Below are 21,621 nucleotides of genomic sequence, written 5' to 3' on the forward strand. Positions count from 1 at the left end.
GTAATTGTAGCATCACAGATCCTTTGAGAAAAATTGTATAAGTAAAAAAAATATTAACCTAACAATAAAGTTAAAACAAAATGACCAATTTGTTTCACTCTCCTAAGGTTGCTATACTGACTAACCAGCTCAAAAAACTGTAACCTGAGGACCCCCGACACACGCATTGAGAACTTGTCGCGTTCCTGCTCACGAGTACATTAAGAAAAAGAATAATCAGAGGAACTTTGTTAACTTTTTTTTTCGACACTAAAAAACAAGCTGACAGTCACTTTTTTTTAACTCTGTACAAAAAACAGTAAAAATAGTCTCCTTAAGTACAACAAAGAAAAAAAAAACAGAGGAAAAGCTGCCTTTGGCAAAAATGAAAAGAATATCCTAGCAACACACAGTAAAACAGACTGTCGCTCAATTGAAAAACAGCTGTGTTACAGTTACACAGTGAAAAAAGTTAGCACACAAGTTGGCAGAAACCCCAATGTCGCGAGAGAGGATTGAATTAACAGTTTTTTTACGTGGCGTAACAATAAAATAAACGAGCCAAGATGTAGCCGACATGAGGAAAAAAAAAGTCTCACTAGAGGGGAGAAAAAGCACATATGACCCTTATCGCGCATTTAAAGCGGGGATCCAACAACGCGTAGACTATCGATTGCATCCGCGAGGTAACTTACTGACTTGTCCCGGAAAGAAAAAATAATGAAATAATAGCGCAACAACACGTGACAGCGGCAGTCACTGCAAACGCAGCGACAACTTACAATGAAAAAACGACCTAGACAGAATGTGTATAGGACACTCGCGATCGGCAAAAAAAAAAAAAAAAAAAGTTTCACTTATTTCATTGGCTCTAGAAAGATTTGGCATGCTCTTTCTTCTGCAGAATCACTGTTGACGCTTCGGCACGCAAGTTCGGCACAAGTCCATTGGAGGGCACAGCACGCGGCTAGTGGCAACGGACAGTTTTTATCCGATGGAAGGGTTCAGTTCCTCCAATCCCTACAGGGTGGCACCACTTCCGTCCTTTTTGCTCATTCCAAGCAGCCAGAGTAAAGCACCTTTGATATCTCCCTAGGATGACGATTGTGCCGTTGCCGTCCACACAACATCCCGATTTCCTTTTCCATCCCGCAGGTTCGCCGCACACACAAGGCGCATTTTCACCTTTCTGTTAACCCGTCCATATGACCTAGCGGAGATACGGCGACGCGAAGCTATCCCGAACCGGACGCGAACAGATTACCACGAAAGAGAAATCGTCTCGGCGGAGGAGACCAGTCATATTTCGTTTCCCTTCGGAGGCACGCGAGATTACTATGTCCATCACACGAGTACGCGAACGCGATTTTTCTAGATGTCCATCCCGCGAGATCTAAACGCGAACATACGGTTGTTTTTACTGTCCCTCTTCAGCTTCAGGGAACCCCCAACTAACAGCGCGGACACTCCCCCCTCCCCGGTTCTTTACGCGATGGCTGGCGGTACGACGCGGAGGCGGTTAGGGCCCAGCACGACAACGGTGGCAGCGGCTTGGAGGGGGGCACGTTGGTTTCTTCTTCGGTTGCTACCCTCTGGTTGAGTAGAGAAAAAACGCGTGTGTGCTTTCTTCTCCACTCCCGTGTCTTCTTCACACGACGCCATCCAACACTTCCCTCAGAGGGCGCCCTGCGAAATAACAGATGAATGCTCAACCAAAACAATGACTGTGCCACCTATGGCAAAGGAAACTGCTATTACTCTACATGAATGGATGGATGCCTGTTTTAACATCAAACATGTTGCTTGATATTTATTTTCCGTCGATTGCCCCCCCCCCCCCCACCCATCCAATTTTGAGATGCTCAGTTGGAGTTGTGGCCTGTAATTAGCAATTCTCTGTACTTAAGACCCGTCGCAATGCCATACGGTGGATAGGTGCCATACCTTTCTCAAACGCCGTAATTGGTCGCAAGCCTCTCCTTCAGGGCAGGTGGAAACTGTTCGGAAAAGCGCTGCCAATTCTCTTCCCCAACCTGGTTCTTGAAGCCATGGAGTATCTGTGCAGTAAAACAGGCTCAGATGTAGTAAAAAAAACTGCTGCCTCGTCAAAACCATGTTCATTACTCGTGTACTGCTGCAGTTGATTGCAACCCAAAAACTTGAGCTCCGCCCTTAACAGTCTGCCATTCACCTTCGTAACAGAGTTGCGCCAGGCCGCTTTTTGTTCGAAGTGTTTTTTTCACTGAACAGAATACTAAGAACATTGGAAAATAAAAGTTCACTTCTGACGAAACCACTGTCACGTGGTTCTGACAGTCGTGCTGTTAAACTCTTCATTGGGTGAACTTGCGCCAATGAAATTAAAAGTGCAAGCGGTACACGCTGTACATTGATAGTGGCTATCACAGTTGGTCGCGGGAAATCTGATCAGCGACAAAGTGCGTCGGCTTTAATACATGTGCCATCCGAAGTCCGGCGTTATTGTTGCAGCCGCGTTAGTTCCAGAATAACTCCACCATGCCTTTCGTAACATAGCGCGTTGAGTGCGCAATGTTATTGGAAGGCTTCAGGAGTATTACTAGATCCCGCTCCGCCTCCCAACCACCCTGTAACATCTCACCTCGTGGAACGTCTGCTTCAGGTCTGCCTTCGGGTTGACCCAAGATGCGACAGCGTCGCAGAAGAAAATGAAGTCGTGCACAACTCCGCCGGGGTTCACACTGATCATGCTGCAGATGCCGCGGAAGGCAGAGTCCTTCTCTTCATTGTCCCTAATGTTCCGCAACGACGAACACCTACACACCAAGTCAACCCGGCACCGCACAAAGGAAGAGAACAGTTAGGACAGGCCAAGCAACCCACGTGATGGTCTACTGTAAGATCTCTATCAAGAAAAGTTAATTTTCATGCAAAACTGATGTAAGCATTGAGTTGTGATAAAAAATAAGGCTCCAGAGAAAGCTGCTAATTTAAGGATTATCTGCCATACCTTTTACATATTGAATAATGACCATAGCATTGGACTCCTGGCTAATGAATCTTCCACAACAGCTAACACATTTGTTCAGCCAGCGCAGGTGAAGTTTCTGCACTACAGAAGCCATCTCATTCTCGTTTTGTTGCCAGCAGCGTCAAACAATACAGGGGGGGGGGGGGGGGTTCAGGGGTGCGATGAGCAACCCTGATGTTAGATTGCCACGCCTCTGCCATTTTTTTTTTTCCTTCGATCACACTGACCACTCTCCAAATTGAGATTACAATAACGTTGTCGCATGGCTCCAGAGATAGTTTACCAGCACCCCACCTGCTTACTGCATAGTCAAGGAGACATTGTGAATACGGCAAATTAGAATTCTGTTCTTGATACAAAATTGCAAATTCTATGCTGCTTTTTAGTGTGACAATATTGGGCTCACATGCCGACTGTGGATCAGTGATATTTTTTGGCCGTGTTGAAGCGTTGCAGGGACCCCTTTAAGCTAGTAGCCAAATATATTAAGACAATAACGGTAGGCCTACTTAACTGCATTGCATATCAAAGACACCTCTAAGAATGCTCAACAGGTCATGCTCTTAGTGCCCAAGCAAAACATCATTAAATTGTGCGAGGCGTCGTACGGCCAACTTAAGAGGTTTGCGTGATCAGTGCCACACAAGCTCCCATCGAGGCGAGTAAAAACAAAACCCATTTTCTTAACCTGAAATGAACAGAAAACATTTGTGGCAAAGGGTTGCAGGGCCATGTCAGTTCAACTGCTTTCTGTTTTGCCTGTCTTTGGCAAAAGTAATCAACACTTCTTCACTTAAACACATTCACAGCTCTCCGCAAGTGACCGCCTCATTCAAAATGTTCTGCACTGTTGCCCACAACATTGAAGCTTGTAACCAAGATTTCTTTGTGCCATTTGATGCGCTTTTTTGAATGAATTCTGATGCTTCACAAATAAAAGTGAGCATACAAATCAAGATAACTTAAGTTGATGGGTACTCTTTTTAAAGAAAAAAAAAAGCGCTATCTGCTATGTATTAGAGCCAGTAAAATGCAGTTACTTTCTTCATTCAACTAGCCTAAAAGGACAACTCCAACATTACCCTGTTTTTTCTTTTTTTCTTTTGGAAGTTCGAAGATCATAGATAACTTGCACAATGCATTTTTCTGGGGGTGCACATGGTGTCTGCACAGCCATGCACGATAAGAAGGCCGAGTAAGAGTGCTGACATTTTCGGCACAACTGGAATTGGAGGGAGTTTTTCACCTGTCGGTTACGATACCACGCGAGCTCAGGAGGCCCTCCGATTTCCAGTGGCAAACAACACTAGAAGACGAGACGAAGAAAGGACACAAAATCTCAGCGCTGTGGCTTCAGCGCCGTAGATTCTATCCTCCTTTCCTGCAGTCTTTTAACACTGTTTTCAGCTGGAAATCATGAGCCAAACAGCCCAAATGTGAACCCTCACTTAAAGGTTCTCAACACCTTCCTACCCTGCCCTTTGTAGCAGCAGCCAGTTTTAATCACATCAGATGCATTCGCTTTTATTTATTTTATAATCAGGGAGATGAGTTGGCACATTGCCAACTCATCTCCCTTCAAGCGCTAACAAACAATGGTTCCACATATGTCACTAACATATGCCCAAACATCGATGTAGCTGTAATGTTGTTCTCATTGAAGCCATCTAGTAATTACATTTAAAAAATGTACTTAAAAAGTTGACTAGTGTAAATTATGACTTGCAAAACGGTGCCTCGATGATGATTCATTTTGCTGTGAAAAACATGCCAAGCGTGTCTCAACTGGCTTGCATGAAAATTCTCGAGAAAACATCAGTGCACATAAACATGTTTATGGCCCCGCTATGGTAAACGTTAATTTTTTTTTAGTTACATTACAGCAACATTACTTATTGCCAACTATAAGAGTACCAACCCCGCAGCCTCGTCAAGGTTGTTTCAGTGGCACATAAAGCTCACTTCAAGTGAAAAACAGCCAGCATAGAGTTCTTTGCAGCTGGCCTTTAAGCTGAAGTGAAGCAAGAATATTTCTGTCACCAATTCTCACAGACGATTTTGATCTCCACCAATCAAACATACTTGGTCAGTAGATTGTTTAGATTCAGATCCATAAATGTTGCGATAACCGGAGAGCGACTAATATCGGCAAAATAAAGAGAGAAATAAAAGTAAATAGCATACAGCGTGAAGTTCGAGATGTGAATGTGGGGGGTTCTTAATAATAAAAAATAAAAGAAAAGATTGTTTGGAAGTTAAGGCACACAATAAATGGTCTTAACAGAAAGGGGAAGGGAATGCGCAGCACATGAGAAATTCACAAGGACAAGAATATATGCGGTGTTTCCCATTCATGGTGGAAGCGTTGCAGGCAGCACTGTCAGAACCTATTGCAACTTTCTATCACTTATCTTTAGCTTTTTATGCTGATGAACAGAACATATGTCCCATGATAACATCCACAGACAAGTTGACCGTCATCAAAATTTGTTTCCTGTTTAAACTGACCTAACTTATGCAGTTTTATAGCTGCACTCTACAGCGGCTCTGTTACTTTGCTCAGTTATTTATGGCAATATGGCAATCCACAACGTTTCATACGATGCCTGCTTTGAGGGGTGAGGCACTGGGAAATTTCACCACAGCTTGGCAGCTAGAAGCCAATGATTCGCAGATGGTTGGGCTAGTGGGAGGCCTCGTACGGCCTCCCAATGAAATGGGTGCGAGGTCGCCAAAGTGCTAAATCTTGAGCAAGTGTGCTAGGGCTTCGTTTCACTTTTGTGGGACTGTGCGGAAGCAGAATGCTTGGCACAGCATCAGAAACACTGTTGTTCGGTGAAAATTTGTGAAAATATTAAAAAAAAATGTTCAACCTACTACAGCGTGCTGAAAAAAAGCGTGCTGCAACCTACTACAGCGTGCTGAAAAACCTACTAAAGCGTGCTGAAAACAAGCACACAGCTACAACTCAGCTGACGAAGTCGCAGCAACTGAAAGTAGACTGTTTTTCAAGCAGTGCATCAGCGATGACGTATGCCACACGATATTGGGAGGGGCGCTCGGCGAGAGGTCAAAGCGGTTCGGGAATCCCTCTTTTTGCTATTTTCTTCGCTACCCATGGAGGGTAGCGAAGAAAATAGCAAAAAGAGGGATCACTGCGGCTTTGACAATTGAACGAACCTAACCCTTCTATTACGCCACTGTTTCGAAAAATTCTCGCAGCTCCGCGTTTGTTGTCACAATTTTCCCACCATAACTGAATTTCGACTTCTGGGTGGTTTACGGGCCCTTTAAGACATGCTTGTTCCCCGACCCACTTATCTTTTACAGCATGGTCCGAAAACGCTATTGATCGATATTCAAGGCTCCCGAGAGCATGAGAGCCAAACATAACAGTGCAGCAAGTGGCCTGGAATTTACTCTTAATTCTCAAAGTCCAGTTTATCCCTACCAATGATGATATATACTCAAATGACCTGTGGCCACTGGCAGAGTTGAGTCTCGCGGGCTGCGTAGTTACTGCGCCCACAAGAGAGTGCCACATGCCGCACTAACGATCTCACTGAAGGTCAGCCACGTGTTAGAAAAGTGCTGAAGAGCATAATGCACACGCAAAGCATTGTTCTATTCTGAGACAGCTGGCCATTGCTATGCCACACAAAGTTACAAGAACATTTGTCAACCAATTTAAACACAGTGCTGCCTCAACGCTCCAAGTGGGGGGATCAAAATGAATAAAATATACACAATCAGCGAAGCAACGCACGCATACACCACCAGATGGGAAAGACTTTCTACCTCTACAAAGTGAGAGCAATAAACCATAAACAGCATGGCAACTGCAAAAAAGAAAACCAACTGCAAGTCAAGAAAACTAATTATAAAAATGAAAGGCAAAAAACGTTCAACAGACCCGACAGAGAGGCAGATCAAAAAGATACGACATAGTAGAGAAACAAATTAAAAAAAGGGGGTTTACACACCACGGGCGTATAAACTGCTGTAACATGGGTGCCACTTCTTCGGGGCAAACGTAACCAAGGCGCCCGATCGTAATGGCTACATGTTCGAAGAGGAGGTCCGAAGGAAGAGGGGAGGTTGGCAGCGGCAGCGTAGGTTGGTGTGGTGAGCAGGATGGTGATCCGTTTTTTTTTTTTTTTTTAAAGCAACGGGACCGGTGGTACGGGAAGATGCAGGCAACGAAACAACAGACGCAGTGGTGGTGGTGATGGTTGAGGTGTAAATGAGGTGCAGGTGGAGGAGGGGTGGAGGGAAGACGTCCATGGCAGGTGGAGGGAGGTAGGCCGGGAGGGTAGTCCAGGAAGTTGGGTGGTAGATGGGTGGAGGGAAATGGGTGGGGAAGAAAAAAAGGAGAAAAAAGGAAAAAAGCAAAGACAACCTATAAACAAACAAACAAACACAGCGACACTCGCAAAAAATCATTGGCAACAATGTTTCAATCAATTAAAAACAACGGTCCACACCACGCCAGGTGCGCCCCACACACAGGCTAAAAAAATTATATGTATACATAATCGTTTAAACAAGTTGGCAATCAAGACAAACGAGAAAGAGAGAGATTGTTGCACGTAACGAGGTACACAGAGCGCACCCAACCATAATAAAGAGTGAAAATAACAAACAAATGAGAAATAGCAAACGGCACAGAGGATTGATGAAGAGAACGGTTCGAACCGGGTGTAGAGTGTTGATGAGTGAGTGCGGTTCTGGATGGCTACTTTCATGGCGAGAAATTTATTAGTGAAATTTATGCCCACTCCTGCAGTATCATTCGCAGTTGTTGCCTAAAGGTTTTTTTCAAGTTATAGACAGCTTTAGACTAACGTGAAGCACACAGAAAATGGATTTGCAACATACCACGGGGCTTTGTACACCACTGCATAAATTGTGTATGTTGTGTCACAATACAGCAGACCCTTGGTAAACGTAACCTGAAGGGACCATGAAAATATGTTCCATTTAACAGGAGTTTCGTTTACTGAGAGGTGAACATTGGTGCAGAAGCCCGAAACCAAGCATTGCAGAGATAAAAGTGCCGTTTAACAGATTTTCATTTACTGAGAATCTACTGTAATGTGCTTCCTGTAATAATTACGGCTGCTAGTTTGTGCGATCAATCAGCCTTGGCCTCTGCAGTTGCAAACTTTAAACGAAATTGTGAATTGACCTTCACTTTATTGTACAGACCGAAGAAATACTACCAGATATTGTACAAGTGCACCGGGGCTGCAAGAAACTTGATTCCGAGGAAGTTCCCTACTGTTTTAGTTCAGCTTCAATATAATTGTGCCTCGAACGATGCTTCCTGTGCTACTGTTTTTAAAGGCATAGTCTCAGCTTGGCCACTGTTATGCCTAACATGCACTTAGTGGCTACCATGTCAAAACATTGAAGAGTCATCTGTAACGACACTTCCCAGAGTGCTGACCGCGTAAAATTACATGGCTGAAATGAGCCCTTTCAAGTTAATACTGAGGAAGACAAACTATCCCCTGAAACTATTCAGACACTTTGATATAGTATCCTTAAATAATATAACTAATTTCTTTGATTGTGTGAAATAAGAATGTCCAGGAATATCTGCTGCACCGATGGGTACACAGGCAGGCAGACAGAGTCTTCAGTTCCATGCTCTATTACTAAGAGGAACAAATTTGGAACACTGCAGAAATTTATGTTGCTATTTTAACGACCAACTCAATTCGTTATACACTCGTAAAGGCAAGAAAGATCTGAAAAAGTTTTTTTCTCCACATCCAACAAATTAGAGACATCCGGGCAACTTTACAATGAGGTTTGATGCTAACAGAACTGTTATCGTGATCACTCCAAGTGGAACGACCATCACCACCGGCCTAATATTTTATATTCACTAATGTACTAAACCCCTAACATTTCCCAGTTCGCAGCACCCTTGAAGATAACACAGTAAAGGTTTGCGTGCGGATTTGAAGTACAGCATAACCTAGCAGTCTGCATTAAAAGATAGCAAAAAGCCACACACGTCAGATGTGAGCATGAGTGTAGGTCACCTAAAAGTGTTCATTGCCAACAAGACATAGACGGTACCAACAACAAGGGCAGAGAGTCGTGGCAACAAGCACATGCAGGTGGGATTTGAGTTTAGCTAGATGAAACGGCTTCGGCACCAACGATACGCAAATGAATCCTGCACAATTGATACAGGGAGCAAACTTATAGTAAAGTGCTTTATGGTACCCAACAACATTGCAGGCCAAAGCGTAGCCAAGTGTAATACAGTTCAGCTCAATGGGTACCACTACTCCGCTGGTTTACGGCTTTTGCCCAGTCGTGTGATTACAGCATAACAGGTCGGATTACAGGTCGGTGCGTATGGAGGCCCGAAAGCTGCTACTGAACTTGTGGCAGTTTGAAAAAGTTCAGCAAAAAACATCTCTCAGATTGTTACCAGGATGACAACACTGCACAAAATGAATGCCTAGCTACTGAATGAAACGAGGAAGGACACGAAAGTATTTAAGTTAGTAAAAGCTCAGTATAACAAAAACAGTTATAATGAAGTAAATGAATAACCTTGCTTTTGGTACAGTGATTATAAGAAATTCAGAGGGTTTATAACAATGTTTATAACTAATTTTCAGATACTGCAAAGCTCTTTTCCTCTGACATGACCCTGTTATAGCGATGTTCAACTGTAATGCCAGCTCAAAGCTGCACTTGTTGCAAATCCTGCCACACAACTTGAAGCCCAAGTTGCACTAAGACGACCACATTTACGCCAGTTGATGCTAGAGATAAAGCATGCCCCAATACGCTATGATCAGCGAGAGTTCCTTATGCTGTAAACTTATGACTTTATTCCCCAACCAATCCATGCAAGCACTGAAGCGTAGAATGCCAGAAAGCTTAACCAGTCTTGAGCAATTCAAGCAATTAAAAACCACCACTTTAGCCAATTGCCATTAATGCAAACTTCACAGCCTTGTGAGTTAGGTCAATAACCTCCCAACATGTTCCCATGCAGCTCAATGTGCCATAACAATGGCCTTGCCTTTCATGCTGCTAGATTTCGGTGTCTGTAAGAACATGGCCAACATGCTGTCCCACAAAAGGCCAGTGTAGCCAAGATTTCCTTTTTACATGGGTTTTACTTTCTGTGCTTCTAAAGTTCACTGCCAGCTAGACATAAAATCAAGAACCAGACTACAAAACAGATGCCATGCACTGGACTAGCAAGTTTACACCTGCAATAATAAAGAAAGGACAGTAGGTAACTATCCCAAAGCATTACTAGCACTACTACTGCAGCTGCACATGCAAACACACTGTACCGGTGTTCTCCAGCAATGTTTTCGGCGTGTTGGGACGGTTGATGATGGTCACCAACTGAGATAGTACCATGGGGATGTATGGCTTCATGTCCCTGCCTGCACGACAAACATGGCACAAAAAGGCAACTAAGATGTGTTTCTCCGAGACAACCACCCCTGCCACAAGACACATTCAGCGTCGCTCACAGTGAATCACAAATGATATTCGCAACGAATGTTATTGAGACCTAGGATTTCACAGTGTCTGCCAAAAAACCATTCACAGCGACATCTGTTGGCCGGCGACTGTGATAACTTTACATTCCAGGTCATGCTTCTGATTTAGACGTTTTCACGGTCTTTCGTGAAAGGCAGAACTATTGCTGGCAAAACGCGCTGCTTCGCGAACGCAGACGACAGCTAGGGCATCGACTGCCCCCTTATTTGTGCGCTGACAGAGTAGTGCTAATTCCACACCCCGCTACGTCTAAACATGATTAGTACATTAATATTATTGAAATGGTTCCTTTTACTGGTTATTGTTCTCACTTGCTTAGCCCCTGCTGTCGGGATTAAAAAAAAGTACGGCAGGCGTGGGTTCGAGAAACACATTCTATAAACAAACGTCAGCTGCAAATCTCAATTGCCATGCTCATGTCACCGCAACAAAAATGGTATATACGCACGACCTCTTTCGCTGCTAATGACATTATTGATGCCCTGTGACAGGATCATGAGATGACTGTTTCCCACTTAAGCAAGGGAGACAGTCCGAAATGAGGTGGTCAAATTGCTATGCGTACTTGTTTGTATGAGAGTATTAATTTTGTGTGTACAATGTGCGTGTTGAATACTGATTGTGATTTTTTTTGTACAAATGCTTGTTCCCACTCCTGCATAGGCTCTGATATGAGCCTGCAGTATTCTGTAAATAAATAAATGAATAATAAATCTCAAGCCCACTACAACCCCCAAATACTCAAAAGCAAGAATAGGGCAGAAGTTAACGAAAACCAACCCAGAAGCAAGCGGCAAGAGTGGTGCCAGTGAAATTTGCTTACCAGAGGCTGCTAGTAAAAAGAAGAAAAGAACAAAAGAAGCAAGCTTTCAAGTTCAACACTTGTCACAGTGAAGAGATGTACTATGCCGAGGCATTCACAGGCACGCTAAGAAGTATGGGTGCGAATGATGACTTAGGTGGCAAACTACAGCAGAGTGCTTAGCAACTTACATTCTGAAATGTGTTACATTTTAAAATTTGCCATCCTTTACACACTTTTAAACTGAAAAAAAAAAATAATAATAATCTGGGTATGAGAACGAGAAACAAGCTTGCATAACTTTGCGCAACTTCACGGCAGTGCAGATTTTCTCAGCATTGGCAGTTTCACGACACAGCTGCTCTGTGCTGCAGCGAAACCACCTTTCCAGGTTATTTGCATGTGGTAAAACGTGTTTACTGATATTTGTCTTGCACACTTTGAAACTTCAGAAATTTTATATTTATATTGAAGCAAATTCAAAAACCACAATATTAGTTCGGACATTCGAAGCAGTAATATATCCACAAAAGATAAATTACAGTGCCCCACACTACAAAGGAGCTGACTACTCACCAAGTTTGACAGAGATCTCGCCAATGGCCCATGTTGCATTATTGCACACAGATATAATCTCAGGGTTCAGATTCTGACCGAGAATGGGAAGAAAGTCGGCTGCAAAGGAGGCAACAAGATAAGTCCAAAAAGACTTCGCACAATTCTACTTCACAAGCAAGCTACTTAAATCTGCTTCTGCTTACCTGATTAAGCCTGTCCCTTTTATAACAAAACTATTCGAATTGCACACAGAAATGTTTCTAGGTGAACCATTTCCGTACCCCAAACGAGATTTGTAAATTCGATTAAAACTAAAACACACCATAAATGGGACATTTAGCTTATAACGGTGCCACTTACCCCAACTTTTTTTATTTCTCTCTTCTTTACAGAACTAAAACTTGGAATGTAAACTACTATTCACAGCGACATCTGTTGGCCGGCTACTGTAATAACATACCAGGTAATGCTTCTGATTTATACATTTTCACGGTCTTTCGTGAAAAGCGGAACTATTGCCGGCAAAAACGTTTATCAAATTGTGGCACACTGAAAGACTTAAAGTGCTGAACTGCAGCAGCTGCGCTTTCAAACAGAATGAATAGTTTTTGTGAAATGTTCTCCCTCACTGCAGGCACCATCTACAATCATCCCCCCTGCCTCAAGTGCGGAACATGCTAATATATTTTTACCGGATGGCCACACAATTCGCTCAAATCATTAATTCGGCACTTGTTACAGTGAAATCTCGGTTTAACGAACTTCAGGGGGCTGCGGCATTTTCTTTGTTATTTTGAAAGGTTGTTATAGTGAAAGCCCAAAAATTAACCATAAACACTTAGTTTTCACCGACCAAAATTACTTACCTTTACAACGGTGGGTCGTTGAGCTCATTTTTCAAGAGAAAAAACACATGCACAAGTGAACACCATAAAAAGCACGTTTACTTAAAAGAAGTGTGCTTTTTTTTTGTTATGCAGCACGAACTTTGCAGCGCGAAGGCCTCCAGCTCATCCACATTCTTGTGGTGCGATTTGGTTCTTTGGTCAGAACAGCCTGCTTTCTGCCTTCCAGTTGCCGAAAAATATCCACTTTCTCGCTTAGCGAAAACTGCTTCCGCTTCTTCATCGCAAGCAGAGATGAACTCATTTGTAGTAGCGCCGCAGCGGGAACGCCGACTTGCTTTGCATTCGCGATAAGTGATCGCCGAAAAGAGATGAACACGACTGACAAACAACGCCTCTAGAGTCCATGTACAAGTGACGAAGAAAGAAAAACCAGAAGCGCCGCGGCTGTCGTCTCTTCCAAAGAAAAAAGTGCTAAAAAAAATTCCTCGAGCTTTGTTTTATGCTCCCTTGCTGTTTCAGGTTTTCCACGCCCATGCTTCCTGCTCTGCAACTCCCACTTTGCCTCGCTGACTTTGCCCTCCCGTGTTGCCCTCACCCCTTGTCTCTGCGCTTGTAAACCTGCAGCGTTGGCGTTTAAACAAAAAGAAAGTAGCCTTTTCCTTTTTTTTTCTCCCCCCTCCGCACCGTCGCGTCTTCAGAGAAGCAAGGCGTCCGTTTGCTTTGACGTCTGTTGCGTACCGCTCCAGAGGTCGCGACGAATTTCACAACAAGAGTTTGCTGTACTGAGGCGTTAATATAACGCAGAAGTAAATTAACGCTCGTTATTTTGAAAAGGTCGGTATGCTGAAGTACATAGTAGTGAAACACTTTTACATCGGAACTACTAGCAGACGGCATGAGATTTTTAAAAGTTTGTTAATCTGAAAAGTTCGTTAATATGGTGTTCGTTCTACCGAGATTTCACTGTAATAAGGAAAACTGAACCTCTTAATTTTGTCCTCTGGGTCCTGGTAAACATATGCATTGTTTAAAGAAGTACTGACACGACTTTAAAGCATAAAGAAAGGAAAAAAAAAGGATATATTTGTATTCATATTTTCATAGCCATTCTGTGCACTTCCGAACGAACATGCCTATTTTCATTGCCCTACTACTAAGAATGAAGAAACTCTGCTACGACCCCCCCCCCCCCCCCCCCTAGTTATGCACCTATATTTATGCACATAGGCCTCAAGCACTTCCACCTCGATCAGAAATGCAGCTGCTGCAGCCGGGATTTGATCCTGCAACCTTCAAGTCAGCAATGGATTGCCGCGGCGTGTCTAGATCAATTTCAAGAGGATCTTCATGGCGGACTTACAAATGCAGGGATTCACGTGCTGGAAGCAAGCCTTTGTCAGGTCACCGAGCAGTGCAAAGGAGCTCTGTCGCACTTCAGGCATCAAGTCCTGCAACACGCACAAAACAGGCAGATACGTAAAAATGCATGGTCATACTGAATGCGTACTAGGAAGTAATAATTTTTCTCGCTGCGTTACTTTCAAGAACCATGCCCAAGCTCTGCATGATAATGGTTCTGTTGTTGCCACACAGTGCTTGATGTATTTTCACACAGTGCTTGAGTGTTTTTGCATCACTTGGAACGCGAGAACCTACACATGTCGACAATTGTTTCTATACCCCCCCCCCCCCCCCCACCCTAACATTGGCGGAAATTATTATTCAGGTGGAAGCCTTAAATGCCTCATCAAGTACGAAAAGTGACAATCAGTGTCGACACCCCCCCAAGTGATGTAAAAAATCATGACAATGTGGTGTCACCCTATGATGTGATCACATGACACTTGCCACTAGGTCAACAGTGGCTTAGTCCCGCAGGCAGTGCCCCTCTATGGTGCAGAGAGCTGGAAAAGGGGTGGGGTAAGCCCAGCTGACAGACTAAAAAGATGACGATGGCTTCCACCAAGTTGTCACAAGAATCCGACTTAATTTATAAGCAATTAACGTAAACTGCAACAAAAACTTGACTGAACCATGGCATAGTTCGATATAGCCTTGATATGCAAGAGGTGACATAAAAGGGACCAATATTTGACATTCCTACACGGCAATACTAAGTCTGGCTCAAGTGAATGCGAGTGTTTGCGTAGCAGACGCAGCACCTGCATGCACTGGTAGAGCAGCTGCATGATGTTGGAGGACATGACGAGGCTCTCCATGTGACCGTCCAGGCCTTCGGCCAGTCCACTCAGAAGATCCAGGGCCACTATGACAAAGTCCTTGTCGGGGGCCTCAAACTGGTCAGGATGGGCCGCGTTGGCCTGCATTTCGTGCACAAGTCATGGACAACCTTAGCACAGTGAACAAGCTTTTGTAAACGTGTTCACACGCACACTTAGCACTCCACTTTAGCCTCTTGAGGCGAAACGTACACACATGTGGTTCTTTGTTCACTAGCGGCCAAGAAAGAACCGGATCAGGCTAGTGCAAATGCAGTTGAAGCCCTTCATAAGAGACGAACGGGTATAAGAGACACTAGTGTGCCAACAGTGAAATACAGGTAGACAAGAAAATGCATAAGAGGTACCCTGCTTATAAGAGACATCTCATATAAAAGACAAAAATTGCTGCCCGGAGCATGCCTCTTATCAGGGTGTCTACCGATTTGCTTTTTCGAAATTCCCTCACTTTTCAAGGTTTTCCATGATGATTTAGGTACCCTGTGCCTTTCTTATGGCTATTATTGTGAACAAGGGTCCCGTAGAAGGTATTGAAAGACCAGTAAACCTTAAATTCCTTTGGTAGGTGTATCCTTTCGCGCCTACACTTAGAAGCAATGGTTATGCACTGTCTTTTTTTTTTCCCCTGTATCTTCTTGCTCTTTTGCAGCCGAAAGAGTGGCTTTTTACGCTTGCATCAACGGTAATGTCTATTTTTGTGACGATCACACAGACTGCTGTCAGTCTCCATGACCCTGTAATTCCCCAATTTTTCCAGAAAGATACAAATTCCCAACTTTTCCAGGTTGGTAGACAACCGGCTAATAAAGCAGTTTGACTGTGGTAAATTTTAAGCTTGAAGTGAATAATAATTAGGTATAACGATTTCTAATTGCATTCGAACAGTCTATATCGCACGCTACACAGAAAAATAGACATATTTGTCCTGACAAAACTATATCTTACACAACTTAAAAAAAAATGTACACAAGGCCTGTGCCAATGTCTTGGGTTCAAAATTATTGGAAACAATTTTGAATAGTAGCAGGATTTGACTTTTGGTAGAATGCAAGTGATAACCTGCAATATATGTTACATTTCAAAATTTAGTACACTCAGTGCATATGAGCCACTACTACAGAAGCTTTCAAAATTTTTAATGCACACATAAACATAAATGCCAGACAACAGATATGTCTAGCAAAGCTGTTTTCCTTTTGTGTTTATTTTTCCTCCCCCTTCTCTGTTTGTGCATAAACATTCCTAAATAATCCACCTATTACAGAATATGTCATATTAAAAGGCACAAAGCAAACAGAAATGCCTTGAAGACTCACCATGTTTTGATTTAGCGTCTGCTCCACCAGGGAGACGCACCTCCTGAAAACAGGTTCACAGTACGGCAGGAACCCGGACTGGAGGGCAGTGGCCACACTAGACAAGCACTGCGCGATAGCCCAAAACAGCACAGAACGGTTAACACCCAAGAGCCCAGTGCACCAACAGCAAATGCGCAACCACCACGTTGGTGATGAGAGAACATAGGCAACCATGACAACTCTATGTACAACCTCCCAATTCTGTGAACCTGTACACTCAAACCCCATTATAAAAAGTTGCGTCTTACACACAAATAATTGCGTTGTATCCGAAAATTCGCCAAAGGTTTATTCCTAATACTATGTATATGTTACAAGATTGTTCTTCACGTACTTTGTTATATCGAGGTATGAGTGTAGTTGGATACAACTTTGGAAGTCTTTTAGAAGTCTATAGCATTTCCATCTCCAAGGCCGTTGCACAAAAGCCTGTACCACATGTTATGAATACAAAAGTGATGTCATGAGCTGGACAGCCATGATTCTGCCTTTAGAGAACATAGCCAGGTTCCGGAGCAGGATTATTTCTTTCGTCGCAACAGCGATCGGCTTCAGCGCCTCGGTAATTCAGGCAGGGCCTGAACAGGCTCACATAAGGCTACATGCTCATCAGACTGCCACAGGACTGCTCGTCATACAAAGCATTCACTACAAACTCATAATAACAAAGTTGAATTTTGCATAGAAATAAGTTCGTTACATCCGAAAATTCGTTATAAAGGCTTATTTCCAACACTATATCAAATACAAGACTATATTTAATTTACTACATTATATAACCAATATTTTGTTATATCCAGGTTCATTATATTGAGGTTTGAGCGTGTTATAGTTGATTTTGCCGCTGCGCTAAGGCACTCATCGACTCAGCGGTTGTCGTTAGCGCATGTAGGCTAAAAAATCTGGAGGGTGTACATTTTTTCCCTCAGCAGTGACTTGTCCCAATGCAGCAATACTGTACCAGGGTGTATCAACAAAGCTTGCGTGGTTTTGGGTGGCGATACAAGCAGTGAGTTCTTGCACCACGCTGTGTAAGAGAAGTAAATGTTATCAACAGAGCCCGTGAGTTGCCTAAGCTTGCCTATTACGACATGTCAGACAGTACGATTCATAAGAAAATCAGAGCCAGAAAGCAGCTCAGTTTGAAGAATGTCATCATCACATGAAGATAAAAGTGGAAGCAGATTTCAGCACTATAAATGAAAGAAACAGACAAAAAATGCCATAGGAACGTATCCAGCATGATTACCTCTAGAAGAGGAAAGAGATCTTTATCGTCATCCTTCAGGACATTCCACTTCTCTATTAACGGTGGCATCAGCAGGTTGATGTACTCCTGAAAAACAATAAGATGAGCGATCAGTGCCAGCAACCACCCTTTCATTTATTTTTGCTTTATCCAATCAAAAGTAATTCACTCGCGTGCTACTGCAGAGCCATTAGTGAAGGTATCAGCCACATTTTGTAAAAATTATAGGCAAGTCCACGCGTTCTGTGCAGTGCTAGCTCTTCCAGTGCTGAACGGCTTCACTGCCGAATGAATACTCTTGTAAAAAGTATGTTTGTGGGACAAAATTATGCCAAGAATGCACAGTTATTCATTTTTTAAGCAGCCTACCTCACTTCAAGGGAAGCCATGCGCCAAGACATCAACAAAGTGCAGGCATACAATTGCAAAGATTCTTACAGGTTTGTTGAGATGATGCCCGACAGAATCCGCCAAGGTCCCTATGGCGTCGTACAGTATTAGAAGATTCTTGTGCTGCATAAATGTAAGAAAAAAACCACTTCTGTCAACAACAGTGCACGTGAACTTTCATTAAACATCAGAAAGTAGACAAAGTATAAAGAGAATTTACTGAAACAGTCATTCGCAGCCTGCCGTCATTGTTTCCATCCACTGTGATTGCGAGAGCACAGCGTTTCAGAGCTTTCACCATGGTGTTTTCGACATATGCAGCATTTTTTTAGACCAGTGGTTCTCAAATAAGGGTACACGGACCCTAGGGAGGCCATTAATATTATACATGAAAGCCTCACCCACATTTCTCTTTAAGCATGACTGTGCCACGTATTGATGAACTGTCCAAAATGAAGTGATGTTTTTGGTAGCAATAAAAGGCACCTGTTTCGTGCTCCAGTTGTGTTTTAATTTACCTACGTACCCCCCCCCCCCCTCCCCTCCACTGCAAGGGGTCCCTTATCACTTCCACCAGTCCACAACACATCCATGGCTGGGAACCACTTGCAGCCTGCCTAGAAAATGGCAGTTGTTTTAATACGTCCTCGATCACAGTTCTGTTTAACACGGTTTTACGGTCCCGTGTTATCACTAAGGTTTAGCACCAGTAGCGCTGCACAAAAAATCTCGTGAACGGTCTTCGCAGCTCTTTTAGCATAAACGTAGTTCTGATGCTTCTGTGAAGCTATGTGAACCAGTAACGTTGGGCTTTCTGCCACGCGAAACACTTGCATCGCAGGCACATGTGGCACAGAATTCATACTTGTCACCTTTCTGCAAAAGTCACAGAACTCGGCCGTGTGCACAACCCCAGAAACACTTGCATGTACTCCTTTGCTTTTGACACCGCCATTGACTTCCAAACTGAACTCTGGGAAACACAGAACCCACTAAATCATTCAACAAACACAACTGACGTCTAGGCAGGAGGCATAGGCCTAGCGTACAAAATGCGGGGGCCTAGACAGACAAAAGGAAAACTTGTATTTTTTCCCCTCGCCTTCCTTTGGTATGTGGCAAGCGCACCTCATGGCCACAGGCGTTCGCCCAGATGCGCGGTTCATACTTAGCCCTACTCTACAGTACAGCAACAAACTAGAAGTGTAGTGGCGAGTGTTCAATAGCAGCGCCAACTGTCGCAGTAAGGAAGGCTGGAGTATGCGCGATTAGAGGCACAAAAAAAAAAAAAAAAAGAAAAGGGGGGACGCCTCTGCTGTGGCAACTACTTTTCGGGGGATTCAAGATAGCATTCGTACAATGGGATATTTGGTCAAAACTCTGGAGTCTCCCGGACAATTCAGGCAAGATGGCAGTTAGTTCATGGTATAGTAGCCCTCCACTGCAGTGAAACAACTTTTACAGCAAAGTTGCATGCTGGTTAAAATGCACCTATTACACTAACTTAGATATAGCAAACCCAGAAATCACAAAATATCGGTAATAACTAAGCAAACTAAAGATACTCTTGTAATAGATATAGTATTAAGAGTATACCTTTACAATAAATTTTCGTATATAATGAACTTATTTTCGTGTGGGACGCAACTGTTATAATGCAGTTTGAGTGTACACTCAAACCTCGTTATAATGAAGTTGAAAAGGAGCCACAATTTTATCGTTATATTAATTATACAGTCAAATGCGGATTTTTCGGACCCTCTAGGGAGCAAAAAACCGTCCGAAAATTCGGGCAGTCCGAAAAAATGAATGCAAGGGGAAAAAAAAAAACGCATTATTTTACTGATAATTTTCAATGCAACCAAAAAAAAAAAAAAAACATATACCATTTCATTGATATTTCTCAAATCAAGAGGGTCAAGATCGAAGTACCAGACTTCCGGAACTCTGCCAAAGCATCAGTGGGTTGGCTGAAAAGAGCCACTAAAAAAAAATGCGTGCAGCCGACAGTGGGTGCCGTCAGAGCAGCCGGCGTTAGAGCTGCAGTGGCTTGAAAAACTTGCTGATTCTTGTTTGAACGGCGTTCCGCTTGCATGTGATCACATTCGCCTCGATCTAAGCAAGGGTCATGTCATCACTGTACACCGATGTCAGCGTCATCAATGCTCGCATCAATTCGACGGTCATAGGTGGCGCAGGCGTTGGTTCCTCTTTTAAACATCGAAGTTGTCTGAATCCGCCATAACTTGACCGACTATTTCGTCGTCAGTTAGCTCTGCGCAGAAGTCGAGCTCGTTGTCAGCGTCGACGAACCGCTCAAAAGTTATTTCCGGGGGCATGGAAGCACCAGCAGAGCGGAGGTCGTTGATAATATCGTCCATGAGAGGGCACAAGTCAGTCACGCTGTCACTTTCTTCAGGCAAGTCTGCTGCCTCTGTGTCGAGTACGAAGCCCGCGTGACGAAAGCAGTTGCGAAGCGTGTCTTGCGTTACTGCCTTCCATGCGTCTGCAAGCATTCCGACGGCAGACCAAAGGTCAACGCTGTAGCCTTTTCCGTTTTCCGAGCACAGCACCATGCAATTAAGTATTAAGTATACGTGAACGGTACAAAAGTTTCAGATTATGGATAACGCCTTGGTCCATGGGTTGAAGGATTGCGGTCGTGTTGGGTGGCATGAATTCCAGCTGGATAGCCTTAAGTTATTGATGTGACCATGAGCAGGGCAGTTGTCAACGAAGAGCAAACACGTCTGTTTTGTTGTTCAAACTTGCTGTCCAACCTGCGGACGTAACTCTCGAACTGCTGCGTTACCCATGCCTTTTTGTTGGCTTCGTATAACACTGGCAGCGTTGCCCCTTTAAAACACCTCGGGCTCTTGGACTTCCCGATTACTAACAAAGGAAGTTTCCCGCTGCCAGACATGTTGCTGCCGACAAGTACGGTCAACTGTTCTTTGCTACGCTCGCCACCATGCATTCGTCACCAGCAACAGCGAGTGTTCTTTCCAGCAGCAGCTTAAGCCAGTTTTGTCGCAGTGCGGCATGCGTCACCAGCAAAAGCGAGTGTTCTTTCCGGCAGCAGCTTAAGCCAGTTTCGTCGCAGTTGAAAAAGTTGTCAGCAGAGAATTGCTGCAACAAAGACTGGAGTTTTCCACTGCGGTACTGCGCAATAACTGCACTGTCAACGGCGCCGCTTTCGCCACACATCTTCTTGAACTTGAGGTCATTTCGGTGCTTAAAGTTTTCGCTTTTTGTTTCAAGATGCAGCCGAGACTGGCAACCGATTGGCAATCATTGAATTAAGCCACACGACGAGAGCGTCCTCAAGCTTTGGATGAACACCTTGGCTTGCATTCATCTTTTGGGCACAAGACGGTTTTTCGGCCGCTTCCAAGACCTTCTTTTTGTTCCTCAGGAAATAGGACACTGCTTGGAAATGCCGAACTCCTTGCTCACGTCAGCCTGCGATCAGCCACTCTTCACTAACCTAACAATGGCGGCTTTCTTCTCCATCGTTAACCGACTGTACTGTTTCCCGCGTTTCGATGCCATTGTCGAGAACGACGAAGGCGTAGTGGGGGCCATCGCAGGCAAGCGAAATCCTCACGCGGTGAACAAAGGAGTTTGCTGACGAGC

The 21,621-nt window shown here is 43.8% G+C and overlaps 1 protein-coding gene across 2 annotated transcripts in view; it reads right to left on the reverse strand.

Moving 5' to 3' along the window:
• Nucleotides 1–1,214: 1,214 nt before the first annotated feature.
• Nucleotides 1,215–21,621, reverse strand: part of Tnpo (transportin 1) — a 55,257-nt gene continuing 34,850 nt past the window's right edge. For both annotated transcript variants that reach the window (XM_037432034.2, XM_075875086.1), the window contains 11 exons: nucleotides 18,034–18,108; nucleotides 17,596–17,682; nucleotides 16,305–16,412; nucleotides 14,911–15,069; nucleotides 14,109–14,196; nucleotides 11,919–12,017; nucleotides 10,324–10,419; nucleotides 6,973–7,048; nucleotides 2,600–2,774; nucleotides 1,924–2,036; nucleotides 1,215–1,665 (listed from right to left, as the gene is read on the reverse strand). In XM_037432034.2, the coding sequence (XP_037287931.1) occupies nucleotides 1,929–2,036; nucleotides 2,600–2,774; nucleotides 6,973–7,048; nucleotides 10,324–10,419; nucleotides 11,919–12,017; nucleotides 14,109–14,196; nucleotides 14,911–15,069; nucleotides 16,305–16,412; nucleotides 17,596–17,682; nucleotides 18,034–18,108 (1,071 nt within the window). In that variant the 3' untranslated portion in view covers nucleotides 1,215–1,665; nucleotides 1,924–1,928. The remainder of the gene's footprint in view (nucleotides 1,666–1,923; nucleotides 2,037–2,599; nucleotides 2,775–6,972; nucleotides 7,049–10,323; nucleotides 10,420–11,918; nucleotides 12,018–14,108; nucleotides 14,197–14,910; nucleotides 15,070–16,304; nucleotides 16,413–17,595; nucleotides 17,683–18,033; nucleotides 18,109–21,621) is intronic.

Source organism: Rhipicephalus microplus, chromosome 10 (assembly GCF_043290135.1).
Source record: "Rhipicephalus microplus isolate Deutch F79 chromosome 10, USDA_Rmic, whole genome shotgun sequence".
Lineage (NCBI taxonomy): Eukaryota > Metazoa > Arthropoda > Arachnida > Ixodida > Ixodidae > Rhipicephalus > Rhipicephalus microplus.